At 47.4% G+C, this 25,065-nt stretch overlaps 2 protein-coding genes across 3 annotated transcripts; both read right to left on the minus strand.

Moving 5' to 3' along the window:
• Nucleotides 1-3,762: 3,762 nt before the first annotated feature.
• CRYGS (crystallin gamma S) lies at nt 3,763-14,718 on the minus strand. 2 transcript variants are annotated; one of them, XM_026100537.2, is made up of 3 exons: nt 12,471-14,718; nt 6,469-6,711; nt 3,763-4,108 (listed from the first exon to the last, which is right to left on the minus strand). In XM_026100537.2, the coding sequence occupies exons 1-3, from the start codon at nt 12,489-12,491 to the stop codon at nt 3,836-3,838; spliced, it is 537 nt and encodes a 178-aa protein (XP_025956322.1). In that variant the 5' UTR covers nt 12,492-14,718; the 3' UTR covers nt 3,763-3,835. The 2 variants fall into 2 exon arrangements, with proteins under 2 accessions (XP_025956322.1, XP_025956321.1); XM_026100536.2 differs by having other exon boundaries at nt 6,469-14,718.
• A 125-nt stretch (nt 14,719-14,843) lies between these two features.
• On the minus strand, nt 14,844-24,963 carry TBCCD1 (TBCC domain containing 1). The gene is made up of 7 exons (XM_026100534.2): nt 24,490-24,963; nt 24,243-24,392; nt 22,089-22,455; nt 20,933-21,119; nt 20,289-20,786; nt 15,967-16,130; nt 14,844-15,377 (listed from the first exon to the last, which is right to left on the minus strand). The coding sequence occupies exons 1-6, from the start codon at nt 24,826-24,828 to the stop codon at nt 16,001-16,003; spliced, it is 1,671 nt and encodes a 556-aa protein (XP_025956319.2). The 5' UTR covers nt 24,829-24,963; the 3' UTR covers nt 14,844-15,377; nt 15,967-16,000.
• Nucleotides 24,964-25,065: the final 102 nt, after the last annotated feature.

Below are 25,065 nucleotides of genomic sequence, written 5' to 3' on the forward strand. Positions count from 1 at the left end.
GAAAAAGTTTGGAGAAAAAGCACATAGAAAGCAAGGGGGGAACAAATAGCAGCTGGTCTTTAGGGAGGGTTAAATTGGCTGAGGGGATGGAAATGAGTCTGGCTCTAAGATTTCAGCCCTCAGAGGGTGGTTAGGCCCAGGCAGTGATGCACACTCCAAAAAAGCTGTTGGTGCTGGTCAGCTGGCCCAGATGACAGCCAGCACATCCTGGCTTTTCCAGAAACCATTTCGCCCCACTTGCAAGGAGATGGCAGGGACAGGAAGACTTCACCCAACCCTGGAGGCATAATCACTGTGGAGGGGAAACTCCACTTCTCTGCCTTTCCCCCTCACCCGTGGCTGGGGCTGGCCGATGGACCAAGGAGGGGAGATGGACGCCAACGTCACGATTTCTGCTTCGAGACCTCCTCGCCCACCCGACAGATTACAGATGATGGAGGAGAGGGATGCCTTATACCAATTAATTCCCAAAGTGTAATTAACATCTGGGCCAGCTCTGTAGGATCCCCAGCTGCTAATGAAGCATGGCACCGCTTTAATTCCTGCAATGCCCCGCCATCTTATTATTAAATCTGGGAGTGGGTTCCATCACATTTTCCCTTAAAGGGAAAAAGGAAAGAGAGAAACAGAGCAGGATTTGTCTCAATGAAATAAGATAGATTAGAGTTTGCAGATAAAGAAAGTAGGGGTGGAGGAGGAGGGGGAGAATTGTGAAATTCCATATGTGCGAGTGCACACGCACGGGTGTCCGTATATTCTCTTTTGCAATGACCTCCTTCTGCCCCATCCATCAGCCTCGGGTTGGCTTATTCTAACTAGCAGATTCTTTTCTTGTGTATAACAGGCCCATCAGACACAATCTGCATGCCAATTACTGGAGCAGACCCCCTGATACTGAAAAATGGAAATTAGCTGTCAAGCACCGGCATCAGCAGTCTGGGTTGGATTGCCTGCTCTCGCTCGCTCACTCTGTGGCTCATATACATATGCACTCTGTTCTGCATGCAGCCGCGGCAAGGGAGCCCCCGATGGAAAAAGTAATCTAGAATAATAATAAAAAAATAGCATATTTTATTGTTATTCGCATTGGTTGCCAACATTTGGGGCACAATGCAAAATTCACCAGAGGGCAAGAGCCATTCGGAGAAGGGGGAAAAAAAAAAAAAACAGAGTTGTGATAATTGCATTTTAGTGGTGGGTAGATCAAGCGATGTAATGGAAGGACACGCAGAGGAAACGTCACTGTAAGGGCAAATCAAACAGGCCAGTGGGCACTTCCTACCTAGAACGAGCCTCTGACTTTCCCCCATCTTTCGTGGACATGCTCGGCCTCAACAGGGACACAGGGTGGGCGCAGGCACCTGGGCCTGGCAGGACAGCAGCTGCTGTGCCACCCCTACCTGAAAAAGTCATTCCTTCAAAAAGGGGGCTGGCAATGAGCTCACTGCAAAAAACAGTGGCCAGGCTGTGCTCGAGTCAGCGCTTTGCCCAAAAAAGTAGCAGGCAGCCCTTGGAGGCTCTTGGAGAGCTTTGAGAGGCACCAGGCAGGAGAGATGAGCTGGAGAGTGGTGTCAGCGTGGCATATTGGTCATGTACAAATACTCCTAGACCTGGTGCTTTTGGAACTGGCATTGCCTCTTTGAGACCTTCATATCTCAGCGCTTTCCTGAACTTCTCTGCACTTTGGTCCCTGCAAGGAATACAGCCAGTGGGGCCAGGTCATTATGACTGGCCTTTTCCTGCCTGCAGGCTTTTGCTCTGGTTTTGCTCTGACTGGCTGGAGATGGTGGTGGGGAAACAGGAAGAGGCGTGCGAAAATGCCCCCACATTCCCGCTGTCTGGGAACTTTCTTTGCCCTTCTTAATCCAGTCTGCCCAACTGCACTAAGCCCCCCATCCCTCAGAGCTGACGGTAATGCAAAATCATCCTCAGCCTGCATCCCTTAGGACAGGGCCATGAAGAGAAGTGCCCTTGGCCAATCTGATTTCCTAGCAATGCTGAGAAAGGAGGCTGAATTTAACCACAGAGGAAAGGACCAAGGCGGGGAGAAGGCAAAGGAAGGCTGGGGGTCACAGGCAGGACAGGGAGATGCACCATCCTCTGCGGGGAAGGAGTGGAAAGGGCAGGGAGCAGGGCAAGGAGCTGCAGCTGGGGTGGTGGGTTGAACTATGGGGTCCTGGCAGCGTTTAAGGGGGAAGAGGAGGAGGAAGGCTCCCTGCAACACCACCTTTGTGGATGAAGGTGGTTCCATCTCACCCATGGCTTCTTGCAGCATCCCTGTGCCCATCCATTGCCCAGCCAGGGAGCCTGTGGGGCTGGAGCTGCCCATCTCCCCAGCCCCTGCCCCACATCTCACTGGCAGCTCTATTCACGGGGGCAGGGGGGGGCTGTAGTGCTGCGGTTTGACAAGCATCACTTAACCTGCCTCTCTGCTCCGTAATAACCTCATATATCAACCGGGAGGAGACTGCAGAGCATGGCTAGAAGGGCTCTGTTTCTACATCCAATATCATTATCCCGAGTCCCCTGGCCCCTTTGCTTGATATGCAAACAGGCTGCGGGTCCCGAGGGTGCCCGGAGGAGAGTGCCCTGCACTGCGGACATTAGTTATAGCTGCGCGGGGCGGCTGTGCACAGGCGTGCGGCTGAGGCATGGGCCCAGTCTGACATCTAGTGGCACTGGGCAAAATGGGGCACTCCAGCTGGTGGCAGACTGGTCCGACTGGGAGCCCCCAGCGAGCCCAACAGCAGCTCCTCCACCCACAGCTGGGTCTCCGCAGCCCCCCCCAGAAGTCGTTGCACTCACCTGCTCTTCCTATGTCTCAGCCTTCATTCCTTTCTTTTCACTTTCCTCCCTTCCCCTCTTTCCCTGCAACTCTCAGCAGCCCAGGGACCTCTTCCTTCCGTTCTCCTGCTGCTCTTTGAGGTATTTTGCTAGCAAGCTCCTGCCTCAGGGCAATCCAAAAAACCTTGCAACAGCACTTGGTCTAAGCCCTCAGCCCAAGACATTCCTAGAGGCCACCACTGCTTCTGTCCATGTCCATCTTCTTTTTCCCTTTTAGCTACCCAGACAGATGCAGTGCTTACCCCTGTTTTCAGTGCTTGGCTCCTCCGTCTCAGGCGTATGAGGGGCACCCCCTCCCTTATGTGATGGCTTGCCAGGGCCCCAGCATCCCTCGTGGAGGCTGCAGCCACCTCCCCCTCGGCCTGTTTGGGACCTCTGCCTCTAACCTTCGCTTTCTCCTCTGGTCCCTCCACGCCGCCGTCCCCATTGCCCTGTGTATCATGAGAGGGACACGCTCCTTCAGGAAACCCCAGCTGCTGCCCACTGGGGTCCTCTGGGGGCCTCACTGCACATGGCTCGGACGCAAATCAGCCTGCATCAGCAACACAGCAATTCGGGACCCCCAAGAGTCACGACGGCCCCAGCAACCCATGGCCGGTGCTGAAAACTAGAGTCCTGCAGATGTGCGGTCCCGCTAGCAGCAGGAGCACGTGCTCCGGCTTTGGGTCGGCCTTTCCCCAGGGGCCAGCGGCAGGCTGGAGCCGAGGGGCGGGAGCCAGCCTGGCAGAAAGGTGACAACGGCAGGAGAGAGGATGAAGGCAGTCAGGGCTGGCAGAGGGTGTTACGCGTGGAGGTGGCTCTGCTCCGGGCCGGCTCTGCTGGGGCAAGGGGAGGAAGGATAGGGCCCCGCTGTGACCTGCGCTCAGATCGCCGTGCAGGAGTCAGCCGGGAATAAGGAGGACAGGCTGAACTGGGTGATTCAATTGCTTTATTCATCGCCTCCGGTGGCGGAGCAGGGGCCAGCTCGCTCCTGGCACCGCTCCTCTCCCCTTCACTCGGCAATGTTGCGGAAAGACTGGACGGCAGCAGTCACGGCGCCCCACTCAACGGGCTTGCGGTACTCGCCCTTGGGCAGCAGGTACTGCCTGCCCCGGTAGTTGGGGTGCTCGTAGAAAACCCAGACGCCGTCCAGCACCCGGCAGGCATGGATTTCACGGATGTGCCACTCGTCCATGACGGAAGGGCAGTCTTCAGTGGCTTCAAACATGTGCCCGCCGAAATCCCCCTTCTCAAATACCTGAATGTGGCCCCGGCCTCCACTTGGCTAGAAACAGGGAAGAGAGACCCACAGAGCATTTGGGGGAGGCATCAGCACGTCCCTGGCTCTGTCCATCTCCACCAGCGAAAGGGCCGGACTGGTGCCGAGCCAGGGCACAGTTGGTCTTAAATCAGATGTAACCCCTGGCCCAAAGCACACCAGGACAGTGCTGAGAGGCTCACATCAACCCCCAAGTCACACAACGGGGAGGCAGCCAGGGTGCTTCATGTGTAAAGAGGGAATAAAAGCACCAAGCTCAAACACAGCACTTTCAGCTCAAAACAATCCCTAACACATATTATGCAGCCGAGCCTGCAAATGCTGGACTCTCCGTCCCAGGCAGACTGCCTATCCCACTCTTGGCTTTAACCCTTGAGCTGCTCAGCATGAGCATCAGAAGGGGAGAGGCACCCCCTCCACTCCCCCCTCCTCCAGGCAATGAGGAATTTAATGAGTTAGTGACCCCAGCTGGGCTGTATTACAGCCGAACGCAGCACAGGTATTTTCCACTGTGATTTCAAGCACCGAGTTGCCTGAAGGCACTGCAGCAGTTTTAATCTGCAGCTGCCTGGACAGTGTCTTCCCCCACATCCCCCCTCTGCTCGAGCCCGCTCTCGTCGCCAGCCCCAGCCAAACTCCGCGGGGTCTTTCAGATCCACGTGCTGCTGCTGCGGCTGCTCAGGGCACTTTGACCCGCACCAGGACCAAGAGGACATGCAGCCTAAGGTCTCGGCATTTCGTGCTGCTGGAGGAAGCTGTGCTGCCGTTGCATCTCCCACGTGCTCCCACTGCATCCCTTATGGCAGATTAGTGCTCTGAACTGGCTGCAAACTCTCCCTGCCCCATGCCAATGGATTTATACCTAGCTCAGACCCAGAATAGGCTCAGAGCAGCATTAGACCCCCAGATGTAAAAACAGGGTAAGGATCACAGCAGAACCACTTCCCAGCTGTTTCTGCTGTCCGATCCACCACCTGTAATAGCAGGCTGTGGCTGTGCTACACAACTCAGCAGCACACAGACCTCTACCAGAAAGATCCCACAGAAAAATAAAGAAAAAAACACAGCAGCATCAATGCTCAGCATCACAACCTTCCCCTCACTGATCCCATCCCCTACCAGTGGAAGAACAGGTCCTACTAAAGGCTGCAGAAGTGCTTCCCCGTTTTGGGTTGGGAGGGGGAGCAGCACAGTTCCTTCACTGTGGTGGGAAGGCACTAACCTGTGCTCTCCTAACTGTGGGAGGCCCCAGTCTGCTCCAAGGATGCCCAAGGAGGGCTTCAGCCCTCCCCCCCACCCCTGCTCACTCCAGGCCTGCTTCTGGGGCAGTTCTCATCATGTTGATGCTGCCCCAGAGGCACTTGGTGCTACTCAGAATTGGTCCCTTCAGTCACAACAGAGTCGTGGCTTGCTACAGGCAAACAAAGTGCCTCTCATTCCTGGGATTAATACTTGGTCTTGGGCAGGCCAAATAACACCAATCCCCAAAGGCAGCTCCACTCCCTGAAGAAGTCTGATCTGGGGGGGATGATGTCTGTTCCAGCTGAGTCAGTGGGAAAAGCAGTCAAAACGCTCTCATCTGTAGCAGAAACTTCTTCAGTGATGGAGCTGGGGAAAGGGGGAATAGTTTCTCCTTCGGGATGTTTGCAGAGAGGGAGGAACCTGCACCCCCTCTCTGCCAAAGAGCAGTAGGGACCACAACCCAACCAGTGCCCACAATAATGCCAGAGCCACACTGAAACTGTGTGGTGGGAAGATGGGGTCCAGTTGGGAAGTGGGCCACAGCAGACCACAGTGCATTGGGCTTGCGCGGACACTACCAGGGAGTGTGCTATTTGACAGGCAGCAAGTCCGAGGAGAGCTGACTCCCAGAGCTACTCCTGGGAAATCCACATCCCACTGTTACCAGCCCTGTATCTACTGTCAGAGCTGGATCAGAGAGCAGTAAACCAGGGGAGGGAGAGAGGCAAACTTCAGAGCCACCTGCCTGGACAGTCAAGTCCCTGGGGAAACATGTGGGTAAAACTGTTCTGCTCTTCCTGTGGAAACTCACCTACAAAGCAGACAAAGGGAGCTGCTCTTTCCCACTGCAAACAAGAGTGGATGAGATTTGCTTTCCCTATTCACCAAACACCTTGCCCTTCCCAGAGCGAGATTCTCTGGAAGACAGCGGGAGCCACAGGAGGTATCGGTAGGGGTTATTGAGGTACTGCCACAGCAGAGCTTCATGTGCACCCCCATCACTGTCCTCTCCAAGGGAGCTTCCACAGGTCCCCAGGAAGAAGGGTGCTGCTCACAAGCATGCTGGAACCCCTTAATGACAGACATGTAAATTAAACTGCCCCTTGAAAACTAGCCACACTTACTATCTGGATGGTTTTGCATGAGCCAAGACGGTCATTAAGGCCCATCCAGTGGTGGTAGTCAGGATACTCCCCGTGAGTCAGAACGTACATGTTCCCAGCAAAGTTAGGCCTCTCATAAGCTACCCAGGTGCCCCCTTCCACCCGGATGGAGTTGCAGCGGCTCAGGTAGGTGTGAAAATCAGGGCAGTCACTGTCACATTCATAGCAACGGCCTAGGAAATTCTTGTCTTCGTAGAAGGTGACCTGCAACACAAGCAGAGGAGGGAAAGCAGAGAGGTTCCGTATCCCACTGCACTGAGAAAGGAGTAGGCATCCCACAGAGACAGCCATGAGCCCCCCCAGCACTGCTACTGGAAGAGCGTTACTCCAAAGCACGTGCTCCCAACCACTCCGTAACTCCTATTACCTCAAATGTGAAGAGGAATAGAAAAAAGCCTGAGTTAATTTAGTCTCCAAATTTAGCTTTTCGGGGGATAGGACAATCTTCCCAAGCACTTTGAAGGACATTTACAGTTCTGCCCAAAGCACCAGGCTGCTTTGCTGATATTTCAGTTCATTCCAGCCTTCCGAAGAGACTACAAGACTAGTCCTTGCAGTGAGAGCAGCTGCAGTGGATTCAAATAAGTGCCGCAGGACAGGGCCCACTGTCACCAACACAAGATGTACACTCCAGGCTTATACTTGTTTTACACAGGTAAAAAGTTAGGTTATTCTGCTACTATGTAAACTAGAGTTTAAAAGCCAAATCATAATTAGAGATAAGAAACAATTTCAAATACTAGTAACAGAGACAAGGCCACATAGTATCTGCTGGATTTGAAGGCTACATAAAGTCCAAAGGACATCTTACATGCCATATTTAAGAACGTACACATTTGCCGGTCCAAGGCCTCATTTATTAATGGTAAGATTTCTATCCCTGAAGTCCTCCAAACTTTGTTTTCAGAGTCTTTTTCAGAATCCATATTCTAGCCCATCATGGCTAGAAATATTTGAAAACAGAGCCCTCAGGAGACATCAAGAAGTCCTGAAGCCTCACAGTGGAGCAGGATCGACTGTATCCAAACTAACCCTGGCTGCAGATTCATCAATCTGGCCCCTACACTACGCACTGCCACCAACTCCTTGCCATTCCCAGGCAGCTCTTCCAGCACTTTGCTGTCCCAACCCAAAACTCCCTTGGTAAATTCCCTTTCTTCTTTGCAGCAAGCACATAAAGTCTATTTTATTTCCTTTCTACATTGTCTAGATCAATAGCTACTAAACCACAGCTAAGGGAGCCATAAATGGTTAACATAAATGGTTAACAGACTACATTAAACTGTTTCGTTTATACTGGCTGATCGAGTGTTTGCAGCTAGACCTTTACTGATAAGCGGGTGGTGAGGTCTCTCTTTTCACGGATCATGTTTTCTAGCCCTGCAATTGTTCTCCTTGTCCACCACTCTCTTTCTAGTCACCCCCTTAGTTTTCTGCCTCAAAAGGCAATGCCGAAAACTGAACAACACGCTCCACCTAAGCTTTTAAAGTGCCAAGAAAAGCAAAAGGAGCATTACACATATCTTATTGATGGCACAGTTCTTTGTACATCCAAGGATGACATCTGCAGTTGGCTTGTTCTGTTTCGGTGCTTTGTTGTTGTTGCAAGTTTGTGATATGGCTGACACAAATTGCTGATCCATCATCACGCTTCTTTCTAAAGAGCTGCTTTACAGCCAGGCATCTGATTAAAAAGTGCTTCATTTAAGGCCATTTTTTTCCTGCCTGTTTCAAAGTGATCTTGAACGCTGGTGAACAATATATTCCTGTTGCCTGAAGTATCACCAACCCAGCCAGGCTTGGAGAGGTGATGTGCGTGTTCTTCATTCCATCCTTGAAAGTCCTTCACAGCAGTATTGCCAAGTCCCATCCCAGGCCAGTTGTTTGTACAACTCCATTTTTAGATCCTTCCAAACAATAATTATTCATTAAGAGCTCTTCTTTGGAATAAGGATTTGACTATATCCCTTGCTTGTCTGTCACACTGCAAAGTCAGACAATGGCAAAAGCATTACTAACATGAAGTTCTGTCACACTTGCTGTTTCTTTCCTCTGCACAACTCTTGTGACTCTTTCCTAGAGGAAATTACATTGGTTGACATGAAGCAGTCTCAACAGATCACTCTCAGCTGCAACCAATCACCAGCCTATCTTTTAGTTAAACAGGAAGTTGTTTGATTACTTATTCCAGCATCTTCAAGAGCTTTACATTGACTTAATTGACATGACAAGCTCTTTATTTGAAGCACAGACAGCATTTGACCTTTTCCAGTCTTCTAGTACAGCATCTGCCCCATATACCTGCCCATTTTTTCTGGTAGCATCTCTGGGATTGCCTCAGTCAACTCCCCCAACTGCTCTGGAGAGACTCCTTCTGGTTCCAGTGATTTAAACATCTAACCTGCAGGACTCTGTAATCGATTCTTCCCACACAGCAGTCTGACTTCTTATCCTCTGTCTCCAAAGGCGACTTAGCAACAACTAAGGCAAAGCAGACACACCAGGATTCTCAGTATCACCTGCTCATAGCTTTACTATCCATTAAAAAAGCACAACCAACTCATTCTTTAGCTTTTTCATAGCTTGAGTATTAAGATATTTGAATACCTTTTGCTTCTAGCTAATTGTACTTCATTTGTGTGCTCTGACTTCTTGCACTGGTTTAACATTGCTGCTGTTAAAAACACTCTTATCAGTCTCAGCCTAGTAGCTAGACTCAAATCTAGGACAATCTGCTCACTATTTTTCCATCCACAGAGTTTTCCCAGAGCTAGCTGAGCAGTGTGTCGCCACCAGCCTGAGCACATATCTGGGAAGTTGGACTAATCATGCCAGAGGATTTATGTGCTTGGTTTTGTGTTCCTTACTTTCAAGGGACTGATCTCTCATTACGAAGGAACGTGCACATGCAAAGCAGCTTGTTCTCATGCCTTTCCCTCCTGAGACAGCTATTCCCATGTTCAGCGCAATGGAGAGTTGGTAGATCACTACCATCTTTCCTGCAAATAAATAAAGGTGGTAAAAGGTGCGCACTAAAATATCCAGCTCCTGTTTCCTCACCCTCCTCCCATTGCGGTACGGTTATCCATGGTGGTCAGCTTTTGCCAGCCATGACACTGCTGTTGGTACAGATTTTTTCCCTAGTGCTATTGCCTAAAAGAATCTGCCAACATCAGCCCAGAGGCAACATTTAGAGCCCTCCTCAGTATGCTACAGCAGTTACTTGCTGTCAGTAATCCTCTTCTTGACACCGATGGTCAAGCAAGTCACAGCATCCCAGTAACACCCTCCGCAGAGCAGCATGCAGGGATGCCCCTCTTCACGGCTCAGTTGTTGTTCTTCACTGGGACAGCTCATGAGTTGTCGCACTCCTCAGCCTCATCCCCTGAGCTCTGCAGCCCCTTCCGATCTGCAGTCCCACTTGTGTCTGCACATAGTGAGTGTCCGGTACAACTGAGTAGCTGATGATGAACTCTGCCCAACTTCTGTAAGACCACAGGTCTGGTCTCCCTACAGACAGTGCATCACCCAGGCAGAGGGATGCCTCCTTCTGTCTCACAGGAGGATGATCAGTAGTGGGAAGGGGACTGTTCTCTGCCACCTCTGGTCCTGGCTCCACATGAGTTGCATTGATTTTGGTGGCTGGTATCTGACAGAATCAGCTCCTCCTGCAATGCCCTATCACAGCAACCATGCTTCATCAGTTAAGTTGGCCTTTTATTTTGTAACTGAATAGGAAGATTCATTTGATGTTCCTTCCCACCCAGACTAACACAACTGAACTTCAGTTTGGCAAAGCCATCTGGTGTTTCTTGGGGGATACCTTCCCCATAAAGCCACATAGACAAAGAAATCCGAGAACACATTAAAGGTATGGCCAAAGAACAGTGAACAACTAAAATCACGGTTCTTTGTTTTATTCTTAGAGCATTTAGAGGAAGACTTAAGGAGATGGCTCCTGCCTACCCATTCTCCACTATAGCTCTTCGTACACACACCCTGAATCCATTTCAGGTAGAAGAGATGTTCAGACTCAGCGCTTCTCAGCTTTCCTCCAATGATTCAGGCATAAACAGAGCAGACTGATGTTTTTCACCTGCAGGATAATGACAGGTGAATTACAGATTTCAATTCCAGATTCATCAGTTTGCTTCAGCCAAATCTTGCTCAGACACAAATCGCCTTCCTTCAGCAAAGCCATCAAGCTGCTCTGCTTACAGCACTATCCTGTTAACCGCTCACTGCCCAAACTCTGCTCTGGGGCTTACCCAGTAGATAGCAGATCTGCCAAAGTAGACCTTTCTTACACAACTGCAGAATTCTCACTGCCTTGACCACCTCATAACAGTCACCATCTTTCTTCCCAACATCACTCCTGTTACAAGGAAACTTTTAAGTGGTAACCGCACTGCGTGGTAGTGCCCTCTGCTTTTTAAGAAAACAGCATGGGGGGCAGTGACTCCTTTTTAGGGCAGATCACTTGCTTAAGTTGTGAGAAATGCTATGTTTAATTCTCTTTGTCTTTTTCTTCTCTTCTCAAAATGTGTCAAGCAAGAGCATGGCATAAGGGACTGATGAGATTTGCATTCTCCTTGACCTAAGGTATCTTGAACATTTTGCTGCATTACAACTCAGCATCAATAGTCAGGATGTAGCCTGCTCAGAGAGAGGATAGAGAGAGTTTTCTACAGGAAAGAGAAGCAATATATGAAGTATCTTCAAGCAGACAGGAGAATGAGCATGGACCAGTTACATTCCCCAGCACCTTCTTTATGCAGTGGTACAGCTCTCCCACAGTCTAACAGCTACTGGATTAGAAGGAAGCACTATGCTAGGTTCAGTTTCTAAAGACTGCTCAGAAATAGACAGGTCACCAAGATCCCAGAGGAAACATGCAGTGAAGCAGAGACTGAACCCAGATCTTCCATAACACATGCCAGTGCCTACAAAGCCACTCTACCTCTGAGCTCTCTGCCCTCTTGGCTCTCACATTCTCCACAGGTTAAGAGGAATGTAACACAAGAAAAAAGCTAATGCAATGGAAAAACGTACACTTGTCCATAACATCTTAATAGCTGTTCAACACTTCACTGTAGAGAATGGCCACAAACCCAAAAGTTCTTCCCCTTCTTTCCTGGCCATTTACCCCTGCTCCAGGCTCAACCCTGCAATAAGGTCTGTGTGAGCAACCAGCTCAGCTCTGGTGACTTCAAGATGGCTCTGACCCTCTCCAAGCGTAGGGCCAGCAGGTATCCGGATCACAGCACTAGAGCTGGATCCCCCTCTGATGCACCTCTCTCTAGCTAAAGTTCAGCTTTGTGATCTGCTTCCTACTCCAGTTTAAACCATCTCTCACAGTTCCCCCAAATCACAAGGTCATTTCTCATCCCTCCGGGAATGCTGTCGCCTTTGGTGCTATGGTCGTAATTCAGGAATCTGCCTGTCACAGAAGCCACAGCACACCCTTCGCTCCATAACGGAGCAGGGTGGTGGCAGCTGCTGTTGTTGGGACTCAGCTCCTCCCAGGAGAGCCTTTCACGAGACTGTATCCTGCAAATGCAGCTCGTCATGTTTGCAGCTGGCACAGGGGCTTCTGCTTTCAGTTTACAGGGCATCAATTACTGGAGCATTTTAAAATATCCCCTCACCTGTCATTGGGTTCAACTCTATCCTCTTGTAACACTACGCCTAAAGGAAACAGCCAAGATCTAGGAAAGGATTAGGGAGAGCTCAGCTTCAGCAAAACAACGCTTCATATTGATTTCAGACACCTCCTAGTGCCAACAGATTGATGAAAGGGGAAGCATTCATCAGAACCAAAGGCCTCCACAACTTTCCCCTAAAAAAAAAAAATCTGTATTCCTAACTCCTCCTACATCTCCTGTATTTATAAACAGGAGCAAACACAGTATTTCTGCTCCTTCATTGAAAGGCTATCATGTACAGGCTGCAAATAAACTTACCTTGGGTCCGGCTTTGGACATTTTCCGTTCAAGCCAAACTCCCTAGTGCTGGAGGAATGTCAGAAGCTGTTACAAACAGCCAGGATTCGAGGCACCCTTTTTATAATGGGCTCACTTTAAACCAGACAGCCGCTTTGTCATGAAAATAGGATCCAAAAATTGAGTCAGTGATTCTGAGGCTATAGCCGGTTTCTAGAAAAGCAAACAGGATTATGGAATAAAGGAAGGCTCATGGAATAAAGGAAGGCTCCGCCGTCCTCTCTTTGTTACCATTTGCTGAGTCAGAACACCAAAACTCTGCCAAACACACTCAAAACACCCAGCCCCCTGCCAAGTCCTGGGGGATGGGGGGTGGCATTTTGGCTGCTTCCTTCCTTGTAAGCACATTAAACAAGAAGGCATCCTAGTCAGCTCTAAAAAGGCCCATCCCCGTTTGTAAGGAAGAGACTCAGTATTAATAGAGAATATTCCCATGCAATGAAGGATGCAGCTAGGAAATACTGAATACATGCTTAGAGCAGATCTGAAGGCTTGCAAAGAACGACCTCTGCTTAGAGGCTCTACTTCAAAAGCTCACAACAGAAACATCTGTGCAGCAAAGAGGCTGTGTATTTTCATAGCACATCCCTCAGCTGAGCTATATTGCTCCTAATGGTGGCTGACATACAGGGAAAAAAGCATTCCTGGTGTTCCCCACACACACTCTCAAGGTGAGTGATTTCAGACATGATATAATAAAGACTGTGCCCAAATTTCTGACAAAATCTGCCAGTGTCACAAATTCAACTCAAAACTCTTACACCGGTGTCTGCAGTTTAAGAGAGAGATCCTTCTCCTAGCCACACTCTGGCCCATCAGGCAAGGAGGGGGAGGAATGCTGGCTTTTGTACATCCCGAAGCCAGCGCATCATGAAAAAACACCTCTGCAGCTATTCACTGCACCAACCCAAAGGCTTAGAGAAACAAAGGCAAATGAATCTGGCACAGCAGTGCCTGAAACACACAGGCCTTATTTTAAATCTCTCAGGACAGGCAATTCTCGCAACAACAACTCTATATACACTGCTGCGATTCTACTGACTGCAACTTCCTACAGCATTTAGATATGACCAGAGACAGAAAGCAGCTCAACAGCATCTCATTTCCTTCCAGTTCTAGGTGTCTTGAACACCTAGTGCTGTTGCTCAAAGCTCTTACTGCTAGAGGGCTGTGAGACCACTCAGATTTATCGACATGCTGACTTATGAGGATCACAGAGTCTAGCCAGGACTCAACTCCTATTGAAAGACAACCCTGCAAGTTCAGTAGGACATTTCCAAGCTCCACTGTGGTCACTTTGCATGTCACTCCTTTAAAAGGTGGTTAAACATATCAAAGTCAGTCTCTTGATTCCTAACCTACGCCTACGGCAGTGGGTCAGCTCAGGAAGAATTTGCCATCTCCTCTAAATGTTTCAGACACTTTCCAAGCCAAAAGAATGTACTATCAGATGAAATTGGTACAATTGTTATATTCATTAAAAAGCACTAAAACAAAAAGCTAAGCATTTCATTAATGAAAACTGGTTGTTTTGAAAGCGCTGCAAGCTACAAGTGAAAGCCCAGATCTATGGAAAAAAAGTACCATTATCACAGAAAGCACGCAAACATTATCAAGCAACATCTGCAACTAGAGCTGGGCAACTACTGTACCATGCCATACACAAACACCAATGCCAGCATATGGATAAAATGTAAATACTTAAATATAAAATTCGCCTAGTCTTGCCTAATGCCTTAGGATTAAATCATACAATTTTATACAGTATTAAAAACCCAGGTGGAACTACAACTAACATTGGTCCCAGAGAATGAACGGTACAGCAGAATGAAGTATATAATTTTATATATATATATGTATATATATATGTGTGTATATGTTTGTGTGTGTGTATGAAGTATAAAATTTTATATAATTTTGTATGCCAGAGTACTGAATCCCAGTTTTCCTCCGAATCTCGACTTGGATAGCTCTTCACAAGTCACATGCAGCTGCTGTGTTCAGTCATCCATGCAATGCCGTTGTTTTTTTTGCCTTCCTAATTTAGGTGCTTTGCAATGAGCATGTCTCTCCAAGACATGTACTACCAGCACAAAATGAGAACGGGATTCACATTCTTTACAAGGAATATTAATCATTTAAAGACAGGAAACACTGTTTATATCAAAAAACTGTGCTAAGGCACCTTTCAAAACCTTCAGCTCCACTGCTGTTAAGGAATTAGCACTTTTCTCTCAGTTGACAGGTTCACATTTCATTAAAGCAATAAAAATGCCAGGACCCGTTAACATCCAGAGTAAAGGTAAAACCCCTTCCCTAGAACATGTGCCAGACTTATCTGAGAACTCTGTTTTATTGACATTTGTCAAAACAAAGCAAACTTATATGAAAGGTAATGCCACAAAATCTAAGTGCCATCTTCATATTTTAAAAAAATCTATTGAATTTCATTCATAAAAAAACAAACAATTGTTTTTCACATTTATAAAAACAGTGCAGCTGTCTTGTACCATAGAGCTGCAAGTGACAGCAGGACCCTACATCCAGCTTTACACCAGGCAGAGCTCCTGTGCTGGATACATGCACACCAAGGACACTGACCATGATTGCCTCCCAATTACAGGATCTGCAACAAAGGGCAGGCAAACTTGTTCATCATCCTCTAGTAACGTGCACTTTCTCAGTTATCAATAGAATAGTTATAGCACATTCCTGGGAAAGCAAAAGTGATTAAAAATCCTAAACCAGCCAGAAGTCCAATCCATGCTGAGGCTGGGCATCAAATCCACATCAAGGGTATTCAGCTAGGATGGCTGCAAAGTGTTAATGAGAACTGTTTTCAGGATATCACTGTCTGTTCCCAGAACTCTGTAACAAAGCAGAGAAGCAAGTTTTACTCGCACCGACAAGGTGAATAACTAGCTAAGACTATAATTCAAAGACTGCAATTCTAAGACTACAGAAGAAAAGCTTTCTAATAGCTTGAAACATGCAATGGCAGAACAGTATGATAAGGGCTTAGCCCTGGTTCCTAAACTATTTCTTCTTAGGAAGAGAGAGAAAGACTATATATTAAGAATTATGTGAAGCCTCACTTAATTCTCTTCTTAAGCAAAAAGAGACAAGTATGGACATTAATACACAACTTCTTCAAAAGCACAGCTAATCAAATAAGATTTGATGTCAGATCATATACAATATGCCTGCAGTTACATACAGATGTCCCCAACAAATCAAACAGTACATATGCAGAGAATAAGAGAAGTGGGAGTACACAGAGAACAGATTAATTCAAGAGAAGGTTTTGACTCCAAAATAGGAACTAAAACCAAATGCATGGCTCTTGGGAAGATGACCACTGAACAGCTTCAGACTTCCTCCTCTGGATAGACTGGACACACAAAGATGGGACCATTCTAGATATAGAAGAAACAAGCGAAACAGGCCCCCTACTCACCCTTCCTTTCCTTTAGTAGTACAGCAACATGATGCTATCCTGCTGCCTGCTTAGAGCCTACTGCAGGAGGGACGAGGCTATCCAGCTGCTGACGATTCCCTGTTTGCACCAGCCATTCGTAGAATTTGTTTTCCACCAGCATCTGGAACTGTTTCCTCTGATGTCTGAAACCCAGAAGAGTATCAGCAGGGAAGCATGCAAAGGTCACATTTATCAAGAGAGTATTACACTTCTAAGCCACTTTCCTTGACTACAAAACAAGCCTGCATATGTATCAGCTAAATAGCTGGGCTTTGTTCATGAGCTGCCTCTACCAGGAAGGGAAGGTTTTTGTTGAGTGAATGTGACTATAATTGTCCCAAAAGGCAGAGCCTGCTGGAGTCAGAAAAGTCATGCATATTCCCCACTCCACTACTACAGGAATCATGCTCCATAGAACTTCCTTTGCTTTACAAACTAACCATCTACTATTTACTAACTATCCCAAAGGGGGGGGGGGGGGGGAAGATGACTAGTAACTAGTGTTCAAGCACTTAAGACATAAAATTCTGTTCTGGCAGCATCAGTAAGAGAGGATGAAGATCGGGAAATGAATGTGCATGTAAGTGACACTCCTCAAATAACTCTCATTATTGAAAATATTTCCTTAGTAAGACTACCAATAACAGATTAGACCATTTATCTGAGTCTTTCTGACACTGGTCAGATGACCAAATAAGAGCAAAGCAAGCTCACAGCAGTGTTTCTCTAGAATAGCATCCCAGCCATCACTGGGTTCAGCTCCAGAGTTTCTCAAGACAAAGGTGGCATAAATACTTAATAGCTCCTGATGAACTTTCTTCGAGTTTACACAGTTCCTTTCTGAACTCATGTAAAACATAAAATTTTCAATAACCTGTGGATAGTTCATATGTTGAAGTATCTGTTTGCTTTGCATACATTCCTTATTTGATTTGATGCTCCCATTCTGTATTGGAAAAAGCAGCACACCATCCCTATTCATTTTTGTGCCACCCAGTTTCAGGGGGGCCCAGCACATCCACATACTTTTTTCACATTAAAGACTCCAAGTCTACTTAACCAGAGTTTACATGGGAGCTATTCTATGCTTTGATAATCCTTGCCGCTTTCTTGAAATGTGCTTCTAAAATATCCCTTCTGTGATGAAGCGGAGAGGTGAAGAACTGCACAAAACACTCAAGACAGTGCACCAATTTGTGCAGCAGCATTATAGTGGTTTTGATTTTGTTTTTTACTCCTTTTCCTAATCACCCCTAAAACCCAGTTTGCTTTTATGACCACTAAAGTGCTGATGTGTTCATAGAACTATCTGTTACAAGCGTAAGATCTCTTTTCCACATGGTGACAGCTAGTTCAGAGGCCACACTCTGCATGTGAAAATAAAATTCTTCCCCTCCATCCCTACATGCATCACTCTACATTTATCTACCTCGAATTTCATCTGTCATTTTATTGCCTGATCTCAATACCAGGAGGCCTCTGTAAATCTTCCCAATCAGCTTTCATTTTTAATACCTAAATAACAAAGCAGTGTCAGTGAACTTTGTCATTCCTTTTCATCCGCTTTTCAGATCCTTTACAAATACAGGTGTCAGCACAGATCCCCTCGTCCAGTGGTAATGTTAGAAACTGTAAGAGACTTGGGTCTCCCAAAAGCCTTTTTAGAAATCCAAAACAATTACATGCACTACTGGATTGGCCTTCCTTATTTATCTGATTTCAGTGAGGCATGACTTCCTTTTACAAAAGGTAGGTTGACTTTTCCATGGTATAGCACACATCCACATGATCAGTAATTACATTTTCCATTGTCCTTTGACCATTACCATGGTATAGACATCAGATCTGCAAGCCTGTATTCACCCAGACACCCCCAGATTCCTCTGTAAAGGCTGGAAAGCAAGAAACGCAGTGCTAGCCCTTAAGTACCAAACTAAGGAAGAGATTACAAACTATAGTTAAATGGTTATTTTACACTCAAGTTCTTCTGGAATGTTTTGGTAAATAACATTTGCTCTGGTTTATTGTGTCAATTTGTTCTTTTGTACTGTCACTTCCATTTGAGACATTCACTGACATATCCCCAGAAAGAAGGGTCCTAGGATGGGAAGTACCCTAAATTCTGCCCTAGTGAATGTGAACACAGAGAGTCACTTGTTTCCTCTCCAACAGTTTTATCTTCTCCAAGTGCTTATTATATACTTTGATATTATACTGACCCTGAAAGACCTTGTCTGATGGGTTTGGAAAAAGAATAAACAGGATTTTATGCTTGTGCAAGTTGCTCCTCAAGCTCTCTTACTGGTCCTGCCTTACAATGTTTTTTACATTTACCCTGGCAAGGTTTACACTCTTTTTTCCTTGCTTTCCTCATTCAGATAACTTCTACTTTTTGAAAGATGTCTTCTTATTTCTAACAGTCTCTTTCACCTCATTGGTCAAGCATGGCAGTTTTTTTCTTTCTAAGAGTCTTCCCAAAGTGCTTGTGCTCTTCAAACAGGTGGTATTATGTTTGCTCTAAGCTTCCTAGTTATCTCTCTAGTAGCCTGCAAGGGAGGCTAAAAAAATTTTTATTTTATTGTCAGCTGCCCAGTTTCTTTTCAGCAAGCTTCTACACTTTACATAATTTCTCCCCTTTTATGAAATAAATCACTCCAGCACCGAGCTCTTGGCTCCTGTGACTGCTGGAGAGGATGTTAAATCTAAGTACATCACTATTACCAAACATTAACAGTAAATTTTTGACAGGGAAAACACGTTTGCAAAACTCTGAGGTGAGAAGCAGCAGTCCTGGGATGGGGGACAGTGGCTGGAGAAGCAAGAAGCACCTTAAATGAGGTTGATGGACAAAGCAGATGATTCTAGCAGGAGGGCTGAATTTACAACTTTCCTCTCTGCTGCCCTTCAGGATTCTAGGACCGAGAGTTTTGAAGGTGATTACACCTCTACCACCACCACTACTGGATCACTACTGCTCAGCCATCCTCCATCTATATGAAAATCCTGCCCCAGAACCCTTTCTTTCTTATGGTTGAGTGCTTTTTCAAACAGCAGACTCCTCCACTCTTGGCACAGAGGCACCTGGAGTTCCGAAAGGAATATGGGAAGCTGAGGGAGCTACGCCAAAACAAAGAAAGACTAAATGGACTAGAACTCCTCAGCTTGATATGATGGGAGTGTTGATAATTTGACCCAACAGCAGTTTCTCATGTTCTGTATGTCCCACAAGAGAAACTCCTCTAAGACCACTGCTTATCAGCACCAGTTGCACACTCATTACAAGTCATCAACTAAGCACCCAACAGGAAAAACATGTGCACAGCTCAGCTAGTGCTTGAGGTACACGAGCTGTTTTCATCTCTTCAGGTCTTTAAAATTGAATATTTGGGTTTCTATCCGCATTCTGTATTTCCAAAGGAGGCCAGGTACTTTAGAATGCTGCATCAAAGTGGTTCACAAAAGATAAAAGCAGCTAAATCTAAAGTGGTCAGTAGCTGGAGATTTGTAGTCTAGCTGGCCTCAGAAGAAAATATCAAAAAAAAAAAAAAAAAGCAAGGTGAACCTCTTCAGAACTCTGCATAGGCGCTGAGAAAGCAAATAGATGCATATCAGACATGAGATGAGCCAGGATAGGCCTAGTTAGTACACTGAAAACTGCACAGAAGATTCAATGTGATCTGATGAAGAGGAGTTTAAAGGCTACAGTCCATAAGGTGATCTGCTATAACAGTCCACATGCACATTCTTAGCTCACCTGAACAACACATGGAACAGTAATTTAAAGCTTCAATCTGAACACAAAGGTTGGGCTAAGAAAGATCACTGGTCAGCTGCTGGACAATAATTTGTTGAATTGTTGGTCAGAGTAAAGGCCCAGATCTTATCCACATCAGCATGCAACACTGCAAGCAGACCACAGATGGCAAAGAGATAGTACCCAACATGAGGTAAGTTGCAAGCTTTTACTACCAGACTGAACTCCTCACCTCAGGCCCCAGCAGTATATGCACTTGCTTTTTCCTGTGTTTTGCAGTTGGGAAAATACATTCATGACAAAGCCCTTCCTTCGGAGTTACAGTTCTGAACATTATTACTCTTACTATTATAATACCAAAGATCAGGGTATCAGGATTACTAACTCCCAGTATTTTAGAAATGACACATAAGACACAGCTCACACAAACCAGCCTGTTTCTAAAGCATTTTTGTAGAACCACATGAAATGAAGCTTCTGTTTGCACTGCTGAGCTAAGCTTCAACAAAACTCACACGTTCTACTCCTGCCAGGACGCAACACTCACTTGGTCAGGCCTGCCTCCTTCACAGTTTTCTGCCAGATCTGTACCTTCTGCTCTCGCTGACTCAGCGCCTTTTGGTACGCACGGGGCAGTCCCCCCGGCGTTTCCGTTGTGTCTCCTTCCATCTCGAAAGGAATTACAAAGGTGTAGAACTCCGAGGGCGGCAGGAGGCGGAAGACGCTTGTGTCACTGCTCTCTCTGCACAACAGCATGGGACTGTCCCAGTAGTTCGGCAGAGTGGCCAGGCCCACCTGAGCCATGTGGTCTTCGAGCATTGGATAATGGGTGTGGAAAGGAGCAAAGCTGACTGCTTGGTTACCCGAGAGGATAAGAGGCTGGGTAGGTGTGAGAATGTAAAAAGTACAACCAGTGGTGGAAGAGAGAGACAAACGATGGCAAACAGTAATGACCTTGACATTGTCACAGCTGTGGACATGAACAGATGTCTGCACAGGGCCGAGGACAAACGTGCTATTCCGGCACTTCTCAATGGTCACAGATCTGTGAAAGAGCAAAAGAAAACACAGTGAGCCAGAAAGACCGAAACCCGGACTCTTTTAACTGGTTAGCACATCTCACCGCAACTTAGCACTTGAACAGACCTGCTAAATGACATTGGTCTGTGCCTCAGGAGAACAAAAACTCACCGGAGAGGAGACAGGAGATAAATAAAAGACTCATTGCAGCGATGAATTCTTACGTGAGCCCCCACCAAGGTGTCTGAGCTCTTGGCCAATGTCTGTTTGTACACCTGGCTCATTACCACCATGGGGAACACCTCAGGGACGACACGAGTATTGCAGGCAATCTTTGCTCTTCTGGTTGTTCCTTCAACTGCAAAATAAGTTAATCAAGACACTTAAAAAAGAGTATGATGGTTCACTATCCACATCACTTAGCAACCACACAAGAAAAGAATCAGCCCAAAACTTCCAGGACAGTACTGTCCGACTGTGTCACTTCATGCACCAGTCATACCACCACCACCATCTCCTGGGCAGAAAGGCAGTACACAGCAGTCAGTAGCTCTAGAAGTCACAGCACATCCAAAGAATCAAAAATCGTTCAAAATTATTCATGGGAGGCCAGAGCCTCTGAGAAACTACCAGATGGACAGACCTAGGCGTCTCAATTTCCAGAGTCTGTTCCTGAACACAAGGACCTTCCTGTCACACAAAGACTTAGGGCAAGTTTTTAGCACTACACTGAAAGTACAGACCACACATTTTAAGTCATACTAAACCGATGAAATGCTCCCTCTACAGTACAATCCTTGAGCAACTTAGCTGTCCCATCTAATGCACTGCCACTCTTACTAGCGTACAGTTAGAGTAAACAAAACATTAATCTTAATTTTTTCCTCTAAGGTGAAAGGTGCCTGGCTCCACTGCACTATCTTTGCGGATATGGGACTATGAGTCCATTCAAAGAGATCTAGATCAGTTCTCAGCTTTGCCACAAACACCAAGCATCCACACACAAATCACATATTCCATTCTCTGCATCCAGTTGTACCTGAAAAATGAGGATAGTGATACTGACCTCCCTTAGAAGGGCAATTGAAAATAAAGTCACAGACCTTCACTCATAAAACTGATCAAAGAACCAGAAAGACATAAACAGATGTCATACATCACCTTCCAGTCCTTCCCAGACTCGCCTTTAAGCTGTCTCCTTCCCCACCTCTACTGTCAGCAGGAGGAAAAGGAGGTAAATCCGCACTCCATTGCCAGATCCCTACTCAGAGTAAGGAGCTGAAGCTGAGAAGTTACTTCTGGAAGTAAAGACAAGGTTTGTAGATACCTTGCTGTGCCCAGGCAAGCTTCTTCCCAGACTTGAGGCACGCAGTCATTCCAAAGGGGTTTGTCGTCAGGCAAGACCGTATCCAGCTCTCTAGCTTGGTGAAAGAGAAGGCTTTGGAGATCTTTGAGTAGCCATTTTTCCCGTAAAAGGGCTGCCAGAGGGCAAGCTCGTGCAGAGGATGGACAGTCCTAGATTTGTTCACAGTCCCTTCAATAAGAAAGCTGAGGGCACAAACAGCTTCGTAGGAGACCAAACTACTGTGAGCAGAATGGGACGAGGCAGCGAGCTGGTCTGGCTCCAGCAGCAGTTCCAGCATATCCGAGAGGTGGCTCTGCACGAAGGCTTGGTGGTCCTGATCATTCCAGTTCTTAGGAGGCAGAAAAACAAACAAGAACGAGGTGAGTTCTCACAAAGCTGACAAGCTTCATCAACGTTACACAAGACATGCTTGCTTACACTACATCGCAGTAGTTCTAAAGGAAGGAATGCAAGTGAAACGTGGCGTTCTCTCCTGCCCACTGCTTCAGCTGATCTGCTCCTCCAAAACATAGGAGGAAAATGGACCCATCAAGCAACCCCCAAAACCAGAAAACTGTTTTATTCCAATTCCGGGTACCAAACATTTCACTCCAAAGAGCCGAAATAGGAAACAGATTCCCCTACAATCCTTCCCACACAATTTCAGCCAGACGGTGCTGGCAAGTGAAGGTAGGAAACAAATCAATAACTGACAGTCAAGGTCTTGCAACTGCTCTTTTAGAAGCTCACTGCATCTGTTACAGACCTTTGGATAGGATTAAGTACCTTCTTCAGAGGAGCTGCAGCGAAAAACAGAGGGCCATTTCTTCACACGTGAGTGGACCAATAAACTAAATAACCTCTGAAAGAATCATTAGTTCCAATTCTAAAAGGCTTCATACCAAAAAAGAATGGGAGACTGGAATTATGGCAGACATCAACACGGGCAACTTTTGCTGGCCTGCAAAGTGCAGAACAAGTAACACACAGCTACGATCATACATTCTCCTTACCCACAGATAAGGGCTGCAGTTAAAAGGCAGCAACAAGCAGTGTTGAACACTGTCTTATCCACAGGCTGACAGAGATCTCACACTGGATACGCCTCACCAGACCATTTCAAAGAAGGTGATTTTTTGCAGTGCTCATATCAGGCATCACTGAAACTAGACGCATCTCTTCCTATCTCGCAAGGAAAAGTAACACCATTGGAGACAGTTCCCCATGCCATCACGCTCAAAACATTTGGGACGGCTACAATGGCAGACAAGACGCATCTACTTTCTGTTCATGTAATGGTTAAACTTGAACAGCAGTTAAAAGAAAGCACCAACTTTTAGCTGTTGTTGGATGTCATCCCAGAGCCATGCAGCTCACAGCATTCTATCTGTTATTCTCATCTCTTTTTTTTCCATTTGTTAAGTCCTTTAAGTTATCCAGTTCCTCCTGTTAATCATTTTAGCTTGTCCCAAACTAGAGGTCACTGGGTCATATGGCTCCTAATGTCACAGTCAGAACCGAAATCTGCTGAGGTTTGCACCTGGCCTTTATAATGTTGTTGACAATTTGTAATTAACTCTCAAATACAGTGCAGACTGTGACCTGTGGCCGATATATCCAGCTGACTTATTGAGAAGTACTTGATGTGGGACATCGTCATCTTCACATGACTGACCTACAGCTGACTAGACAGGTCACCTCTCCGAAATACAACTTGATGTAATTTTCCTAAGCACCACTTTAAAATCCTATTTTAACACAGATCATGGGAAAGCAGCCTCCAATATAAGAAAAGCTTCCTGCTGGGCTACACCCCTCTAACAGAAAAAACAAAAAAAGCTGTTGCTACTTAAAAGGAGAATTAGGACGATTCAGAGAAAACTTTCAGTTAGTCTCAGATCACAGGAAATTTCTGGGGACAAGCTGCACTGTCCCATAAGTTAAAGCTATAGGGAACACATCATTTTCATCTCATTTACTGTCCAGTCAAATAGTTCCAATTTGATTCCAACTCAGGCTCTGCAAGAATACTATTTGCAGAATACATCCTCCCAGTAACAAAACAGATCCTCTTCAGCCCGCCCACCTCCAGGGGAGGGAGCTGCAACGTCAGGAGACCCCTACACCCCCAAATACCTTATTCTGACTGGCAGATTTCCCCGTCAAGTTGGGAGACTTGGTCCTGGGGCTGGGCCACTCTTCGCCAATCAGGGACGTTCTCAGAGAAACTTTGTTCAGCTGCTGGATGTACAAGAACAGCAGGAACTGCAGGGTGTCTACTGACAACTAGCCAAGGAGGGGAGAGAGAGAAACACACGTTAAGACGCGCTGCCCGTCACCTGCGACCGCCCGGCCCGGCCCGGGGAGGGGAGGGGGCCCCTGCCTTGCTGCGCTCCCGCTCCAGCTCCTCGGCGCCGGCGCAGGCCGCCTCCGCCTCGGCCCACTCGAGGCGGCGCGGCGGGTCGCGCCGGGCCAGGCTGTCGAAGAGCTCGAAGTAGAGCCAGGCCAGGCCGCGGCCCAGCTGCAGCTTCCCGCAGGCGATGTGGCGCCAGCGCGGCCAGGCCAGGCGCGGGAAGCAGCCCTCGGCGGCCCGCGCCCGCGCGTACGCCGCCATCTTGCGCAGGTAGTGGCGGCCCAGCTTGGCGGGCGGCGGCGCCCGCAGGGCCCCCAGCAGGAACGGCTCCGTCTTCACCCACAGCGACACCACGCCCGCCGCCTCCATGGCGGCCGCCCCGGCGAGGCGAGCCGAGGCGACGCGCAGAGCGCCGCCGCGCCCACCAACGAGACGGTACCCTCCGTCACCTCCTGGAGGACTCCGGGCGGTGCTCCACCTCCGCCCCGCCCTTTCCCCGAGGAGCCGGTTACGATTGGTGAGCCGAGCGGGCGCGGAGGCGGGACGAACGCCACGACTTCTGATTGGCTATCGCCCGCTGCCGGCCTCACCCCGGGCTTGGCGGCT

This window comes from Dromaius novaehollandiae, chromosome 9 (genome assembly GCF_036370855.1).
Source record: "Dromaius novaehollandiae isolate bDroNov1 chromosome 9, bDroNov1.hap1, whole genome shotgun sequence".
NCBI classification, from domain to species: Eukaryota; Metazoa; Chordata; class Aves; order Casuariiformes; family Dromaiidae; genus Dromaius; species Dromaius novaehollandiae.

Excerpts from the sequence above, each read along its gene's own strand:
- CRYGS (XM_026100536.2), bottom strand. The coding sequence starts at position 6,798 with ATGGCTGTCTCTGTGGGATGCCTACTCCTTTCTCAGTGCAGTGGGATA. Across the intron at positions 4,109-6,468 it reads CATGCAAAACCATCCAGATA|CCAAGTGGAGGCCGGGGCCA; the intron begins GTAAGTGTGGCT and ends CCCTGTTTCTAG.
- TBCCD1 (XM_026100534.2), bottom strand. The coding sequence starts at position 24,828 with ATGGAGGCGGCGGGCGTGGTGTCGCTGTGGGTGAAGACGGAGCCGTTC. Across the intron at positions 22,456-24,242 it reads AATCTGCCAGTCAGAATAAG|AACTGGAATGATCAGGACCA; the intron begins GTATTTGGGGGT and ends CTGCCTCCTAAG. Across the intron at positions 21,120-22,088 it reads GCTTGCCTGGGCACAGCAAG|TTGAAGGAACAACCAGAAGA; the intron begins GTATCTACAAAC and ends CTTATTTTGCAG.